At 45.5% G+C, this 16757-nt stretch overlaps 2 protein-coding genes across 4 annotated transcripts in view; one reads left to right on the top strand and one right to left on the bottom strand.

Annotated features, from left to right (window-relative positions):
• The window catches only part of LOC148054099 (lens epithelium-derived growth factor-like), a 29432-nt gene that overhangs the window by 12207 nt on the left and 468 nt on the right, over positions 1-16757 (top strand). Inside the window, exons 4-7 of the mRNA XM_087770922.1 lie at positions 11272-11365; positions 14047-14122; positions 15618-15843; positions 16518-16636. Of these exons, the coding sequence (XP_087627048.1) occupies positions 11272-11365; positions 14047-14122; positions 15618-15843; positions 16518-16636 (515 nt within the window). The remainder of the gene's footprint in view (positions 1-11271; positions 11366-14046; positions 14123-15617; positions 15844-16517; positions 16637-16757) is intronic.
• Positions 8076-16757, bottom strand: part of LOC104009745 (lens epithelium-derived growth factor) — an 88842-nt gene continuing 80160 nt past the window's right edge. For all 3 annotated transcript variants that reach the window (XM_087770916.1, XM_087770915.1, XM_087770921.1), the window contains one exon: positions 8076-10416. Coding sequence is in view for 1 of the 3 variants with exons in the window: in XM_087770915.1 (XP_087627041.1) it covers positions 10368-10416 (49 nt within the window). In the remaining 2 variants the exon portion in view is untranslated. The remainder of the gene's footprint in view (positions 10417-16757) is intronic.

Raw genomic sequence — 16757 nt, 5'->3', positions numbered from 1 at the left:
TATCCACCTGCAGCCCGTGGAGGACCCCACGCCGGAGCAGGTGGATGTGCCCAAAGGAGGCTGTGACCCCGTGGAGAGTCTGTGCTGGAGCAGGCTCCTGGCAAGACCTGTGAACCCGTGGAGAGAGAGGAGCCCACGCTGGAGCAGGTTTGCTGGCAGGACTTGTGACCCCGTGGGGGACCCATGCTGGAGCAGTCCGTTCCTGAAGGAATGCACCCCGTGGAAGGGACCCACGCTGGAGCAGTTCGTGAAGAACTGCAGCCTGTGGGAAGGGCTCACGTTGGAGAAGTTCGTGGAGAGCTGCCTCCCGTGGGAGAGACCCCATGCTGGAGCAGGGGAAGAGTGTGAGGAGTCCTCCCCCTGAGGAGGAAGGAGTGGCAGAGACAACGTGTGATGAACTGACTGCAACCCCCGTTCCCCGTCCCCCTGTGCCGCTCGGGGGGGGGGGGGGGGGGGGAGGTAGAGAATTCGGGAGTGAAGTTGAGCCTGGGAAGAAGGGAGGGGTGGCGAGAAGGTGTTTTAAGATTTAGTTTTTATTTCTCATTACCCTACTCTGATTTTATTTGCAATAAATTAAATGAATTTCCCCAATTCATGTCTGTTTTGCCCCTGACGGTAATTGGTGAGTGATCTCCCTGTCCTTATCTCGACCCACGAGGCTTTCGTTATATTTTCTCTCCCCTGTCCAGCTGAGGAGGGGGAGTGATAGAATGGCTTTGGTGGGCACCTGGCATTCAGCCAGGGTCAACCCACCACACTTACACCACCCCACCAGTGAGTAGGCTGGGGGGTGCACAAGAAGTTGGGAGGGGACACAGCCGGGACAGCTGACCCCAACTGACCAAAGGGTTATTCCATACCATATGACATCATGCTCAGCAATAAAAGCTGTGGGGAAGAAGAAGGAAGAGGGGGATGTTTGGAGTGATGGTGTTTGTCTTCCCAAGTAACCATTACACGTGATGGAGCCCTGCTTTCCTGGAGCTGGCCCTAAACACCTGCCTGCCGATGGGAACGAGTGAATGAATGCCTTGTTTTGCTTTGCTTGCGCGCGTGGCTTTTGCTTTACCTATTAAACTGTCTTTATCTCAACTCACAAGTTTTCTTACTTTTACCCTTCCGATTCTCTCCCCATCTCACTGGAGGGGGAGCGAGCGAGCGGCTGTGTGGTGCTTAGTTGCCGGCCGGGGTTAAACCACGACATTGACACACGCCAATATGAGCATTCTGATTACCCAAGGATGTTCAAGAAACTGAAGAGCCATTGTAACAAGGCAGAAAACATCTACCCCACAGGAGAAGAAGGGGAAGGTGCCATTTTTTGTTTCCTCCACAAATTGGCTCTCGGCAAAGAGGAAAAAGGTGTAATTGTTAATTCTCTCCACCAGATGGTTCCCAAAGTACTGGGACAGCAGCAATGCAGGGCCTAAATACCTGATTAGGCTCAAGGCCAGTGCTTTTATCATAACTCTGCCAGGCAAAACACAACAAAGTGATAAACAGCACAGAAAACTGCAGAAGCCAAAACCAGCCTTTAACAAGCCCTCAAATTTGATGTACGGCAAGAGAGGAAGTATGCCATGGAGCAGCTAAGGGAACAAATAAACCAGTGTCGAGAACAATTAAGTCAACATCATGACCAGCGACAGTAACAACTTGTCAAGCAATGGCTAAACAGGTATAACAAATGTAAATTCCATCTAGCATGCTGTGGTCAAATCTGTTGTTATCTCAAACCCCTCAAGCCCCACGTTGGGTGCCAAAAAGGACTGTGGTGGGTTGACCCCAGCTGGCAGGTAAGCCCCTACCCAGTTGCTTGCTCACTTCCCCCACCCCCACCCCCAAGAAAAGATGGGGGAGATAATTGGAAGGGCCAAAGTGAGAAAACTTGTGGGTCGAGAAGAAGATAGTTTAATAAGGGCCAGGGGGAGAAAGTTAAAAAAAAAAAAAAAAGGTGATGCAAAAGCAATCACTCACCACCAGCAGACTGATGCCCAGCCAGTTCCCAAGCAATGGCTACTTTAGAAAGACTTCCTCCCCCCTTCCCCCCGCCCCCTGCCTTTTATTGCTGAGCATGTCGTTATATGGTATGGAATAACTCTTTGGTCAATTCAGGTCAGCTGTCCTGGCTGTGTCCCCTCCCAGCCTCTTGTCCACCCCCCGCCTACTCCGTGCGGGAGCCAGAGTGAGAAACAGAGAAGGCCTTGACACCGTGTAAGCACTGTTCAGCAATAACTAAAACATCAATGTGTTATCAACACTGTTCTGGTCACAAATGTAAAGCGCAGCACCATAGGGGCTGCTATGAAGAAAATTAACTCCATCCCAGCCAGACCCAGTACACGCATCAACTTGTCACACTGGCACGTGAAGTTTTTCCAAATCCTGTGCGATGTTTTCCCTCAAGTTAGCCATCCAAATAGGTTTTCCTTGTCTCTGCCACTTCCTCTGTTTCCGCTGTGTGAACTAGTCCCAGAGGGCGTTGGTCACCATCCAGGAGTCAGTATACAGGTATAACCTAGGCTATTCCTCTGTAATGCTACATCGATGGCCATTCTTATGGCTTGGACTTCAGCGAACTGACTCAATTGTCCTTCACCTTCATCCGTTTTTATCACCTGTTGGACAGGATTCCAAATGGCAGGTTTCTATCTTCTCTGATTGCCAATAATTTGTCAAGAGCTGTCAGTGAACAGGGCATATTGGCACTCTTCTTCAGATAGCTTGTCATATCCTGAGGCTTCTTGAGCATGTGGTAACACCCTGGGTGAGACCCCAAAATCACGATTTTTCAGGCCATTCCGTCAGCTCTTCTATCAGGCCTGGACGTCTCTGAGCCCACTGGGTAATCAGGGCTGTCCGTTTACTCCAGGTAGCACTTGCCACATGATGAGTTGAGGGCATTTCTCCTTTCAGCATCCAGTGAAATACTGGTAGCTGAGGTGCCAGCAGCAGTTGTGATTCTGTCCCCACCGCTTCAGATGCTGCCCACATTCCCTCATAGGCGGCTAACATTTCTTTTTCCGTCGGGATATAGTTTTTGTCAGCAGCTTGGTAGCCTTGGCTCCAGAATCCAAAGGGTCTTCCTCTGGTCTCTCCTAGTGCTTTCTGCCATAAACTTCACTGGCTTGTTTTGTCCCCTGCTGATGTGTATAGTACGTTTTGGACATTTGGACTGGTTCTGATGGGCCCCAGGGCAACCGCATGTGCTGCTTCTTGTTTTACCTGGTCAAAGGCTTGTCGTTGCTCGGTTCCCCACTCAAATGAGTTCTCTTTTCTGGTGACTTGGTACAGTGGGTTCACAAGCTGACTGTATCTGCAGATGTGCATTTGCCAAAATACTACCATTCCAAGAAACATTTGTGTTTCCTTTTTTTTTGGTTGGTGGTGCCATTGCCACAATCTTGTCAATCATGTCAATAGGAATGAGATGGCACCTATCTTGCCGTTTGACACCCAGAAAATGTATTTCTTGGTGCAGGTCCTTATTCCTCTTGATCGCAAATCCTGCATTTAGTAAAATTTCAGTGATCTGTTTGTCTTTGCTATACCCCTCTTGGGTGGTGTTTCCCCATACTATGATGTCATCAATGTACTGTAAGTGATCTGGGGCGTTGCCCTCTTTCAAAACCTTTTGTATAAGTCCGTGACAGATGGTGGGGTGTATTGGGTTTACATGGCAAGGTTTTGGGGGGGGGGCTACAGGGGTGGTCTCTGTGAGGAGAGGCAAGGGGCTGCCCTGTGCCAGACACAGCCAGTTCCAGTCAGCTTGGCAACAGACCCACTGCAGGCCAAAGCTGAGCCAATCAGTGAAGCTGGTGGCGCCTCTGTGAAAACACGTAAGAAAGGGTAAAACACCACATGGCATTGTGAGAGGAGTGAGGGAAAAAAAAGTGTGAGAAACAACACTGCAAATACCAAGGTCAGTGAAGAAAGAGGGGGAGGAGGTGCTCCGGGCACCAGAGAAGATATTCCCCTGCAGCCTGTGGAAGAGACCACAGTGGAGCAGATATATCCCTGCAGCACATGGAGAGGACCACGCCAGAGCAGGTGGATATTTCCTGAAGGAACTGCGGCCCGTGGAGTGCCCACGCTGGAACAGGTTTTCCTCACAGGAACTGCAGCCCATGGAGGAGCCCATGCAGGATCAGGTTCTCCTGGCAGGAACTGTGGCCCACGGAGAATCCATGTTGGAGCAGATTTTTTTCCTGAAGGTCTGCAGCCCATGGAGAGGACCCATGCTGGAGCAGGGGAAAAGTGTGAGGAGGGAGGCGTGGCAGAGAGGAACTGCTATGAACGTTTACTGCAATGAATGTTTACGGCTGTTTACGGCCTCAAGCTGTGCCAGGGGAAGTTTAGGTTGGATATTAGGAAAAACTTCTTCACCGAAAGGGTGGTCAGGCATTGGAACAGGCTGCCCAGGGAAGTGGTTGAGTCTCCATCCCTGGAGGTATTTATAAGAAGGGTAGACGTGGTGCTCGAGGACATGGTTTAGTGGTGGACTTGGCAGTGATAGGTTAACGGTTAGACTCGATGATCTTAAGGGTCTTTTCCAACCTTAATGATTCTATGATTCTATGAACCTCCCGTTCCCCATCCTCCCTGCGCTGCTCGGGGGGGGGGGGAGGGGGGGAGGGGGGAGGGGAGGGGAGGGAAGGGGAGGTAGAGGAGCTGGGAATGAAGGAGTGAAGTTGAGCCTGGGAGAAGAGGGGGAGCGGGAGGGAAGGTGTTGTTTTAATTTTTGTGTTTGTTTCTCACCATCCAAATCTATTTTAATTGTCAATAAATTAAATTCATTTTCCCCAAGTTGAGTCTGTTTTGCCCGTGGCAGTGATTAGTAAGTGTCTTTGTCTCAACCCACAAGCTTTTTCATCTTGTTTTCCCCCCCAGTTCTGTTGAGGAGAGGTAGCGAGAGAGTGGCTGAGTGGGCATCTGGCAGCCAGCCAAGGTCAACCTACCACATGGGGCTATGCTTCCATCCTTGCGGCAGACAGTTCCAGGTGTATTATACGCCTTTCCCAGTATAGGCAAACTGTCATTTACACTCAGGTGTCAGGGGAATTGAGAAAAAACACGTTAACTATTGTCAATGGTCTCATTCCAGGCAGCATTCTTCGCTTCGGGTTCATACTGTAGTTCTAGCATATCTGCTAGATATGCTGCACTCAATATATCTGCTAGATATGCTGCACTCAAGGGTGGCATTACTTCTTTCAAACCTCAGTAGTCTATGGTTGATCTCCCTGTTGGGTTTTCATGCCGGCCAGATGGCGCTGTTGAAGGATGAATGGGTTCAAGTAACCACCCCTTGACTTTCAAGCTCTTTGATAAGACTGTATATGGGACTGAGCAAATCCCTTTTGGTCCGATATTGCTGTCGGTGTACCATTTGGGTTGCCACTGGCACCGACTGAGGTGATGCCTGTAGCAGTCCTACTACTGACTCTTCCTCTAAGAGACCAGGTAGTTGAGGTATCGAATGTGTGTCTATAGGGGTATGTGGAAGGAGAGTGTCTGTTCCTTTAAGGGTATCTGGTCAAAGGAGCCTCACTTCCTTGTGCTTCAGGCGTTCTTCTCTCATATGCTTTTTTAAAAACTGTCTTAAGTTATTGGAAAGGAGTTTTAGTAAAGACAATTGGGAAGCTTTCAACATCGTTCTACTTTACTAATAAGAGCTAACAATTAATCTGGATGATTAAGAGTATAAAAGCCTTTTCTTCTCAAATAACAAATTCCTTTATGTTACCCTGTCCAGTTGTGATACACGTTCAGTTAAGTGGCACGCAGATGGCAAAAGCTGATACTCTGATATTCCTTCTAATGCAACAGACGGTAGTATGCATGATAAACTTAACACTGTTAGAGAAAAGGCGGAAGTACAGGCTTCCTCAAAGGATGGAAGGTAACATTTAAGAGGTTTTTGTATACTCCCCGCTTAAAATCAGCCCTTAGGTCTCTGTGGTGGATTGAACTTGGCTGGCCGCCAGGTGCCCACCAAGGTGCTCTGTCACTCCCCCTCCTCAGCAAGACAGGGAGAAAAAACGATGAAAAACTAGTGAGTCGAGATAAAGGTGGTTTAATGAAAGAAAGCAAAGGCCATGCCCAGAAACAAAGCAAAAAAAAAAAAAAGATTTATTCTCTATTTCCCATCAGCAGGCCATGTCCAGCCACTTCCTGGGAAGTAGGGCCTCAGGAAGCTTCGGAAGAGAAATGCCTTAATAACAAATGCCCCAATAACAAATGCCCCCTCCCTCCTCCTTTCTCTTAGCTTCTACTGCTATGTATGACATCATATGGCATGGAATATCCCTTTGGTCAGTTTGGGTCATCTGTCCTGGCTATGTCCCCTCCCAACCCCTTTCTAGCTACAAATACAAAGCACAGCACTATGAGGGCTGCTATGGGGAAAGTTAACTCCATCCCAGCCGGACCCAGTACAGTCTCAGAAATCAGCACTATGCAAAGATAATATGTTTTCAGTTTCTTCCTCTTCTTCCAATGTACCCCCAGAGGTGGATGGGCCACCATGATCCCTGGCACTGTCATTTCCCCCCCCCCTCCCGCCACGTTTGCATTAATCATTCTGTTCCCTTCCTTTTCCATTGCCTAGATTGGACTAAGGGGGCAACTCCAGCTAAGTAAGCCATTACTGCGCTCTAGAGCGGCTGCTCGGCGCTCTGCTTCTCACACCCGCAGCTGGCCTTTACAACTCCATTCTAAAAGAGACCAGCATGCAAAGGCACACCCGTACATCAGTGTGGTGCATTTTTCATCATTTCCTTGTAAGCATGGGGTGGGTTGACCCCAGCCAGCAGCAAAGCACCCACCAGCTGCTCACTCAACTCCCCCTCCCCTCTGAGAGATGGGGAAGAGAATTGGAAGAGCAAAACTGAGAAAGAACTTGTCGGTCGAGATAAAGACAGTTTAATAGATGAAGGAAAGAAAGGAAAAAAAAAACACACGATGCAAAGGCAATCACTTACCACTTCTGTGGTGGGTTGACCCTGGCTGGATGCCAGGTGCCCACCAAAGCCACTCTATCACTACCCTCCTCAGCTGGACAGGGGAGAGAAAATATAACGCAAGGCTCGTGGGTCGAGATAAGGACAGGGAGATCATTCAGCAATTACCGTCACAGGCAACACAGACATGACTTGGGGAAATTAGCTTAATTTATTACCAATCAAAACAGTCAGTTCATCACACGTTGTCTCTGCCACTCCTTCCTCCTCAGGGGGAGGACTCCTCACACTCTTCCCCTGCTCCAGCATGGGGTCTCTCCCACGGGAGGCAGCTCTCCACGAACTTCTCCAACGTGAGTCCTTCCCACAGGCTGCAGTTCTTCACGAACTGCTCCAGCGTGGGTCCCTTCCACGGGGTGCATTCCTTCAGGAACGGACTGCTCCAGCATGGGTCCCCCACGGGGTCACAAGTCCTGCCAGCAAACCTGCTCCAGCGTGGGCTCCTCTCTCTCCACGGGTTCACAGGTCTTGCCAGGAGCCTGCTCCAGCACAGACTCTCCACGGGGTCACAGCCTCCTTTGGGCACATCCACCTGCTCCGGCGTGGGGTCCTCCACGGGCTGCAGGTGGATATCTGCTCCACCGTTAACCTCATTGGGCTGCAGGGGGACAGCCTGCCTCACCACGGTCTTCACCATGGGCTGCAGGGGAATCTCTGCTCCGGCGCCTGGAGCACCTCCTCTCCCTCCTTCTTCACTGACCTTGGTGTCTGCAGGGCTGTTCCTCTCACATATTCTCACTCCTCTCTCCGGCTGCAGTTGCGCAGTTCTTGGGTGGTTTTTTTCCCCCCTTCTTAAGTATGTTATCACAGAGGCGCTACCACCATCGCTGATTGGCTTGACCTTGGCCAGCAGTGGGTCCATCTTGGAGCCGGCTGGCATTGGCTCTATCGGACACAGGGGAAGCTTCTAGCCACCCCTGTAGCGCCCCCCCCCCCCCCCGCTACCAAAACCTTGCCACGCAAACCCAATACAACTTCCCATGGGTAGACTGATGCCCCAAGCAATGGCTACGTTGGAAAGGTGTCGTCCCCCCCCCGTTTTTATTGCTGAGCATGACGTTATACAGCATGGAATTTCCCTTTGGTCAATTTGGGTCAGCTGTCACGGCTGTGTCTCTTCCCAACCTCTTGCCCACTCCCTGGGGGGTGGGGTGGGGGTGGGCAGTGTGAAAAACAGAGAAGGCCTCGATGCTGTGCAAGCACTGTTAAGCAATAGCTAAAATATCGGTGTGTTATCAACACTGTTTTGGTCACAAATGTAAAGCACAGCACCATAAGGGCTGCTATGAAGAAAATTAACTCCAGCCCAGCCAGACCCAGTACAAGGCATTAAAACCTTTTCCCAGTTGGGTTGCCAGTTCTTTCAGGCTCTTGGTGTGCTTGGGTTTCAGTTCCCAAGCCACTGGAGGATGCATCCAAACCAGGCACTGAGCCAAAGGCACCCATTCCTCATCCCATCCAGGTACTGGAGGTTCAGGAGTCACTTCCCAGGTTCCCTTGCTCTTACGCTAGAACAAGTTTCAAGATGTTTGTGCTATCCTACCTCAAGTAGGAGTACTAAACGCACTTCCTGCCAGACTCTTACCCCCAAGCGCCCACCCTCAAGATCTGCAAGATTACACTCGGGCAAACGAATTTGGCAGCTGTAGGTGGTCTCTGCATTGTGGACATTTGTTGGATGCACTACAGCTGTACAATCCTCTTTTCACAGTCCAAAGCTTCCTTCGAATCCCACTTCTGACAGCAGTTTTAGTAATGTCATTGTTTAGGTCTGGACAGACTAAATGCATGCATTGATTACTATGCAATAATTGGTTCCGTGTGAAGGAGTGTGGATATTTATTGTCCCTGTGAAAGAGTGATTATTAATGCAAAGAACACTACAAAGTTACAGGAAAAGTGGCTATCTCTACTTCCCCTTTCCTTGCTGACAGGAGCAGCAGTTGTCAGAGGTTGGGAGGAGTAGGGTGCTGAGGGTGTCTGTTCTGGCCACCACGAGCCATGGTCCCAGGCATCCCCAAAGGCAGAGTCACGATGCCCCCCTTCGGGCTGAGGTGGATGTGTTTTATGAGGTGGAGAGCACCTTCCAGATTATTTCATCTTTAGTTGTTGTTGGACTGCTCTGAACTGTCGCTCGTTGATTGGTGTAGCAAGTCGCCAGGCAAATATTCTTGTATAAGTTTAGTTCTGCTATTTCTGCCATTTCTGCCAGTTATGTGTTTTTTTATAACACCCGCTTTGTTGCGCTTCATCTAACAAAAGTTACAACCCTAACAACTACATAGCAACATACCGAAGGTCAAACAGTGGGCCTCCAACATCAGTCTAGTTATTCGAGTGATGTCAGCTCAGAAGGCCAAGACAACCAGAGGAAGGCAGAGAGCACAGGGGGCAGAGAGGGGGGCCATGGGGGCAGAGAGAAAGAGAGAGAGCGCAAGGAGGCGGGGGTGTTGCACGAGAGTGGGGGCAGGGCTGAGGGATTTTACAAGTGTAGCACTTCTCTGTCTCCTTCCTTTTTTGCCTTCAGAAATCTTTACAAGTTTTTGTTTTTTGGAAAACCTAAGTTCTAAACCCCTCAAGTTCATGCCAAGGAAAAGTTCTTAACAGCTTTGATTTAGACGTTCCAACAGTTATGGCCCTTATGAATGCCTTAATTTATACAATTAAACTCATACAAAGAAGTTGATTCTTTTTTTTTTTTAAAAGCATTCAAGACTGTTTTCTAACCAATGTGCATCATCAACAGGTTCAGTGAAAACACCAGATTTTTTCCTAGTATGACATCTATAATACCAAAAGCATACTATGAGAATTCACGCAGCATAAATTGGTACATAGCATCACTTGGTACAATGCTTTACAAGAACGAAATTAAACTTTAACATTAACCGCTATAAAAACAATGTTTCCAACTCGTACAAAGCACAGTAAAAAGCCATCCTGACACGTGTTGAAAAACTACACACTAACAGGTCAGTATGACTGGAAGAGAGTATGTTTTATAAAAATGAAGCAATTAATCAGTTGAAAAACTATTTACACTCTTTCCTGCTATTAACTGGACAAACATACAGGAATCAGATTAAAACATGCAACAGCTCTGCCTCCTGTTTTCCGAATGTGATTTTGAGATGTGTATTGCTTATTAATACTGGATAAAGCCATCAGCAAAGCATTTAAATACTTTCCAAATGAAGATTAAAGGGGCTGTTATTCCACAAAATTTAACATTAAAATACTATGCTTATAAAATTTTTAAAACTTTTGGTCCGTAGATTTCAAATGCAAAACTTAATAACTTTTATTAAAAAAAAAAAAAAAATACTCCAGTGGCATCATTTCTTTTCAAAGAGATTCCTTTGGATTTTCAAGCTCTCTCTCTTCACCTGATGTTCTAGAAAAATAATAAAGCAACATTAATAGCCATATAAAGAATTTTAGACATAAGTCTTATTTTAAAATTCATTGACCTGGAATAAGACTAGAATCTCAGTGTGTTGATGCACATTCAGCAGTAGATGAAGTTTGGAAGACTGAAGCAGTTAGTGATGCCAGCTTCTCTCCTTGAGAGGACTGTGTCCCCCCCCCCCAACACCCCCACACACCAATTGAGCTCAAGTCAACATGCCAAGCTGTGAACTGCAGTTATTCAGGATCTGATTTGTATTCCATTCAGGCGTTCCTGAATAGTAAGCCAAACAGTTTTTTACTGTAGTTCTGACACTGGTACCAGTACCAAACTTAATGCCCTTGGAAGTGTAGCAGATGGAATCCAATATTCTTTTTGTGCTGGAAAAAGAAAAGGAAGTTTGTGTTGACTGCAGGACCATGCCATCAGCAGCGTGCGCATTCAAGCTTGTAGCTTCCTTTCACTCCAGTCAGCACTAGAAAACTTTTCACATCCTTCTTCTGGATTTTAGCAGTGGGGTTTCTTCCGCTGAGTTATAAAACCTGAATGACTGCAGCATATTGCTCCAAGTTGTTTGCAGTGACCATTGCAACAATCATTTAAGGTTTACTTTCCCCCTTATAAACAGAGTGCTTTGTCCCAAATATTTATGAATTTTTATCCAGAAACTATTGGGCTTTTTATGCATCCTTACTCTACTAAACTAGGTTTTGGTTTTTTTTATGTTTTAGTGGTTTAGAAATATATTTTATGCAATATTTTAGGAAGCAAATAAGAAATAGCTGCTTTACGGGGAGAGGGTCTATGGTTTTAATTTGTGAATTGCTTTCTTTAAATTAGGTTGAAAAACAAGCTGAAGCTGCGGAAACTGCAGTGGTAGCAGCTGCAGTGGCTGTGACTCCAAAAGTAAGCCCTAAAAGAGGAAGACCAGCAGGTAACTTTAAACAAAAAGGAATTTTATTTATTTTTCCCCATACAAAATAACTTAATAGAGATGGTCAGAGGATTTATTGCCCCCAGTTCTCCGGAGTATTACAGAATATTTCCTAATATGTAAACTTCCAATTTTTAATTTTTTTAAATATATATATAAATATATATATACACATCTAAACTATCCTACATGGCAACCTGAGGTATTTAGCAATTTAGCACATAAAGGGCCTTAAAATGTTTATGGTTATGCTGGGTCCTCTGAAATGAGGATCATTGTATTCCCTTGCAAGTATCACCTTTAGGAAAGCCGCCATAGGATTCTGCTAACTTACAGACTATGCAATAAGACCTCTGTTTCACTGTGGCTTCACAAAGGTTTATATTAATCAAAGATGTATACAAATGGTACTTAAGTTGTGTTAGAATATCCATAAAACAAGTTTTAAAAAAATGGGGGGAGGGAGACTGTCTATAGGAAGAGCTCAGAGGACACTAAAAACAAGTGAAGAGCTGGAGAGATTTTGCTGAAAAGACGTTTAAAGGAAACCTCTGTAGACCGATAGACAACTGAGAAGAAAATATAGCTATTAGAAGCAGCATGTAATTTAAAAGATTTTGCTAATAGTTCTGCAGTACTTGTTTGTGAAAGTAGCAATGATTTAATTGCAATTCTTATGGCAAGTTTGCAAGCATTCTTGAAGGAAATGTTTTAAATTTGTTTACTGCTAACATGGGGAAAGTTATTGGAGCACTTAAATACGCTATATGAGCATTTAGTCTGGGAAACAGATAATTTAATACTTTATACTCACCTGTATCTGGTAGTAGTATGAAAATAACTTTAGAAAGCGCAACCATAGTTAGCTCCCAAGGCAAACTATTTAAGACTAGATGTGAGGAAATGAAGTATTACCTTAGTACTTCACCCACTTTCATTATATTTATTAAATGAACATTTTTAATATTTTCATGTGTGTGGGATTATATCGATCTTTCAAATGAATTGTGTTTATACAAGCTATAAGAGCAGGAAAGGACCTTTACAAGAGATGCTTTGGCACCCTATGGGAAATGTGTTACCAGATGATGTACTGTGCAGCATTCTCTCATGTTAATATGATGCATGCATCTCTTGCTTAGCAGTGCTCCACACTAACAGCAGCAGCACTTCAAACACTGGGCTGTTAGGTTTTTTTCCTAACAGAATGTTCACTGGGGATAGCAGATAAGCATGTTCCATAAATTTCAATCCATAATGGCAGCATACTAAGTATTTTCATTTTACAGAATTTGAAGGGTATAAACATCAAGAAGGTGGATAAACTATTTAGCTCGCTTTAACACTGAAACATGGTGAAATTGAGAAAATGTAGAACTGTGCTGTATACCTCAGTGTGGTGGTAGAATTTCTTGACACTGATTTACTCTCAGGGAAAGGGATGGAAGCTCCATGAAGCTCTTTACTACTACTAAATAGGCTGAGTTTAGATTTGCACACTAAATTACAGAATCATTGAATCACAGAATCATTAAGGTTGGAAAAGACCTCTGAGATCATCGAGTCCAACCATTAACCTAACTGCCAGGTCCACCTCTAAACCATGTCCCTAAGCACCGCATCCACACATTTTTTGAACACTTCCAGGGACTGTGATTGCACCACTTCCCTGGGCAGTCTGTTCCAATGCCTAACCACTCTCTCCGTGAAGAAATTTTTCCTAATATCTAATCTAAATCTCCCCTGGCACAACTTGAGGCCATTTCCTCTCATCCTGTTGCTTGCTGCCTGGGAGAAGAGACCGACCCCCACCTCACTACAGCCTCCTTTCAGGTAGTTGTAGAGAGCGATAAGGTCTCCCCTCAGCCTCCTCTTCTCCAGGCTAAACAACCCCAGCTCCCTCAGCCGCTCCTCATAAGACTTGTTCTCTAGACCCTTCACCGGCCTCGTTGCCCTTCTTTGGACACGCTCCAGCACCTCAATGTCTTTCTTGTAGTGAGGGGCCCAAAACTGAACACAGTACTCGAGGTGCGGCCTCACCAGTGCTAAGTACAGGGGCGCTATCACCTCCCTGGTCCTGCTGGCCACACTATTCCTGATACAAGCCAGGATGCCATTGGCCCTCTTGGCCACCTGAGCACACTGCTGGCTCATGTTCAGGCAGCTGTCAACCAAGCCCCCCAGGTCCTTTTCCGCCAAGCAGCTCTCCAGCCACTCCTCCCCCAGCCTGTAGCGTTGCATGGGGTTGTTGTGACCCAAGTGCAGGATCCGGCACTTAGCCTTGTTAAATTACTTAAGTTTCCCCCCACACACACTTATTATTGTCTTATTATTCCACTTATTATTCTCTTGTTTCAGGCTTGGGGTTTTTTTTATTAGCTGTGTAACATGAGGCATGGCCATTCTGACTGCACTGGGTGGAAAAGGCACAGGAACAGATGGTTTAAACCTCTTAGAGTGCTATCTTAAAGTACCAAAGTGTTGGTTGAGATTTTAATTTTTCAAAGGGATCTCGATTAAACTTTGATACACAGTTCCAACATTTGAAGTTTTTAAAATAGAGTATTTACCCTACTAAGTTTGACTCAAGTGTTTCTTCTCTGTGTTGACATGAGAAACAATCCTTTTAGGTAAGGAACGAGTGGTGGCTGTAGACTAACCTGTTCTTTTTATATAATTAGCTACTGAAGTAAAGGTTCCAAAACCAAGAGGGAGACCCAAATTGGTGAAACCACCTTGTCCTTCAGAGATCGACATGTGAGTTGGCTTTTTATATAAAATGCCTGTCTTCATTGTAAACCAAGTGGTTGCATTTGATGAGCCGTCATGACTTACTGAGTTCCTGCCCAGCATTTTCTTTGTAGTACTCAGTATAAGTTGGATGTTGCAGTCAGGATGGGTGGACAACCAGATGGGTAAAAAAAGTGGTTGGATGATTGGGCTCAGAGGATAGGGGTTAATAGGTTGTTTTCTACCTGGAGGCTGGTAACAAGTGGAATACTGCAGGGGTCTATCCTGGGACCTGTCCTGCTTAACATCTTTATCAATGACCTGGAGAAGGCGACAGAGTGCACTCTCTTTGAGTTTGCAGATGACAGCAAATTGGGGGGGTGCCGTCAATACACTTGAGGGCAGAGCTGCCATCCAGAGGGAACTAGACAGGTTGGAGGAATATTCCATACCATATGACGTCGTGCTCAGCAATAAAAGCTAAGAGAAAGGAGGGGGAGGAGGGGCATTTGTTATTAAGGCATTTGTCTTCCAAAGCAATCGCTACGCGTACTGAGGCCCTACTTCCCAGGAAGTGGCTGGACATGGCCTGCTGATGGGAAATAGAGAATAAATCTTTTTTTTTTTTTTTTTTTTTTTTTATTTGCTTCGTGTCTGGGCACGGCCTTTGCTTTCTTTCATTAAACCAGCTTTATCGCGACCCATGAGTTCTTCATCTTATTTTCTCCCCCTGTCCTGCTGAGGAGGGGAGTGACAGAGCAGCTTGGTGGGAGCAGCTTGGTGGGCACCTGGCAGCCAGCCAAAGTCAACCCACCACAGCAGTAGATTGAGAGAAGTGATTATCCCCTTCTATTCAGCACTTGTTAGACCACATCTACAATCCTGGGTCCCCCAATACAAGAAAGATGCCGACTAACTGGAGCGAGTTCAGCAGAGGGCCACCAAGCTGGTCAGAGGGCTGGAACACATGTCCTATGAGGAGGGGCTGAGGGAACTGGGCTTGTTCAGCCTGGAGAAGAGAAGGCTTTGGGGGAGATCTAATAACAACCTTCCAATACCTATAAGGAGTTCATCAAGAAGAAGGAGCCAGGCTTGTCACAACGGTGCATGGTGGGAGGATGAGAGGCAACGGGCATAAACTGAAACAAGAGGGGATCAGACTGGATATAGGGAAATACTTTTTCACTCTGAGGACAGTCAAGCAGTGGGGCAGGTTGCCCAAAGAGGTTGTCCAGTCTCCATCCTTGGAGGTTTTCAAGACCAGACTGGAGAAAGCCCTGAGTAACCTGGTCTGAACCACCCCCAGCAAGGGATTGAACAAGAGACTTCCAGAGGCCCCTTCCAACCTGAATTATCCTATGATCCTATGAAATGAAAGATCTAAGAGTGAGCCAACTTTGTGCAGGTGGAGTATTTGATAATAAAAACTAAAAAGTACATCTTCCTGAATTGAGAGTTAGGTTCTCTTTTAAATTGGGTATAGATAATGAATATGAAGCTTAAATAATTTACTGTGTTTTAGTGTTCATGAAGAGGAGAAGACAAAGAAAAAAGGACTGGAAGAAAAGCCCAAAAAACAAGGGAAAAAAGATGAGGAGAGTCAGAAGGAAGAAGACAAATCGAGGAAGGAATTTGATAGAAGAGAAGCAAAGAGGGAGACTGAACCAAAAAGGAGAAATACTTCCCAAGTGGGTTCTGCATCAGCGTCTGATTCTGAAGAGGATGAAGGAGAACATGAAGGTGATAAGGTATATTGCTCTTTATTGACTTATTGTAAAGAACAGTAGTTCACTGAAAATATTTCTTAGAGCTAATACTAGGTCTTCAATTTTGTCTATGAAGTGTTGGAGCCTTGTGTCTGGCTAATATAGATGCATGTCTTGGAAATGAGAAGTTGCAGAATTCCTTTCTGTCAAATAATCTTTTCAATAACTTTTAGATATTTACAAAGAAAAAAAAAATCCTAATACTTTATTTTTTTTAAAGATGGATTTAAATGTAAGTGATTTATTGTAGCAAAATTTTGTTTGGTTTGGTTTTTTTTTTTTTTAATATGCTTACTTGTGCGCATATATTTTTTTGCCCTGAGTGTTGAGAATCTGTGGGGTCTGTGAAATACATTTTTGAGAGATGGGAAGCTGTCTCTAGCTGATCATTTGGGAATGGCTTTGGGTTTTTTGGTGTTTGGGATATTCTTCTCCATATCTGAGAGAAAGCACTAATAAAACTCAGCTTCTTATCTGCACATAAAAGATTTGGATTTAGTTACAGAGGAATGCTAACTCTCATCAGGGTGTTTCATAGACTAGAGCAATAATGTGTAGACATCTAGAGCAGGTAGGTTTAACTATTAATGTTTTTGATGTTCAGTAATCTAAAGACTCCTCCTCTCTTCTCACCCTAAAATCCTAAATAAAAACAGAAGAAAAAAGGAGGGAGAAACTTTCAAGGAGCTCATAGAAGAAACATGTTACAAGGCCAACATGAGAGAGAACTGACAGAAAGAAAGTGTAAGCAAGAGGAGCAAATGGAATCTGAGCCGTGAGTATGTTTTAATACATAGTGTCTGTACATTGTGGTAGTACTTTGAAACTAAGAGGAGGCCCAAAACCTAACAAAATTCCCCATTGGTTTGCACGGTGTTCTGTGTCCTCCCTCTGCC

This window comes from Nipponia nippon, unplaced genomic scaffold (genome assembly GCF_047370975.1).
Source record: "Nipponia nippon isolate SJK-2023a ecotype South Korea unplaced genomic scaffold, ASM4737097v1 scaffold_34, whole genome shotgun sequence".
Lineage (NCBI taxonomy): Eukaryota > Metazoa > Chordata > Aves > Pelecaniformes > Threskiornithidae > Nipponia > Nipponia nippon.
Note: the sequence above shows the minus strand (reverse complement) of the source record. Positions and strands in the feature narration are given on the sequence as shown.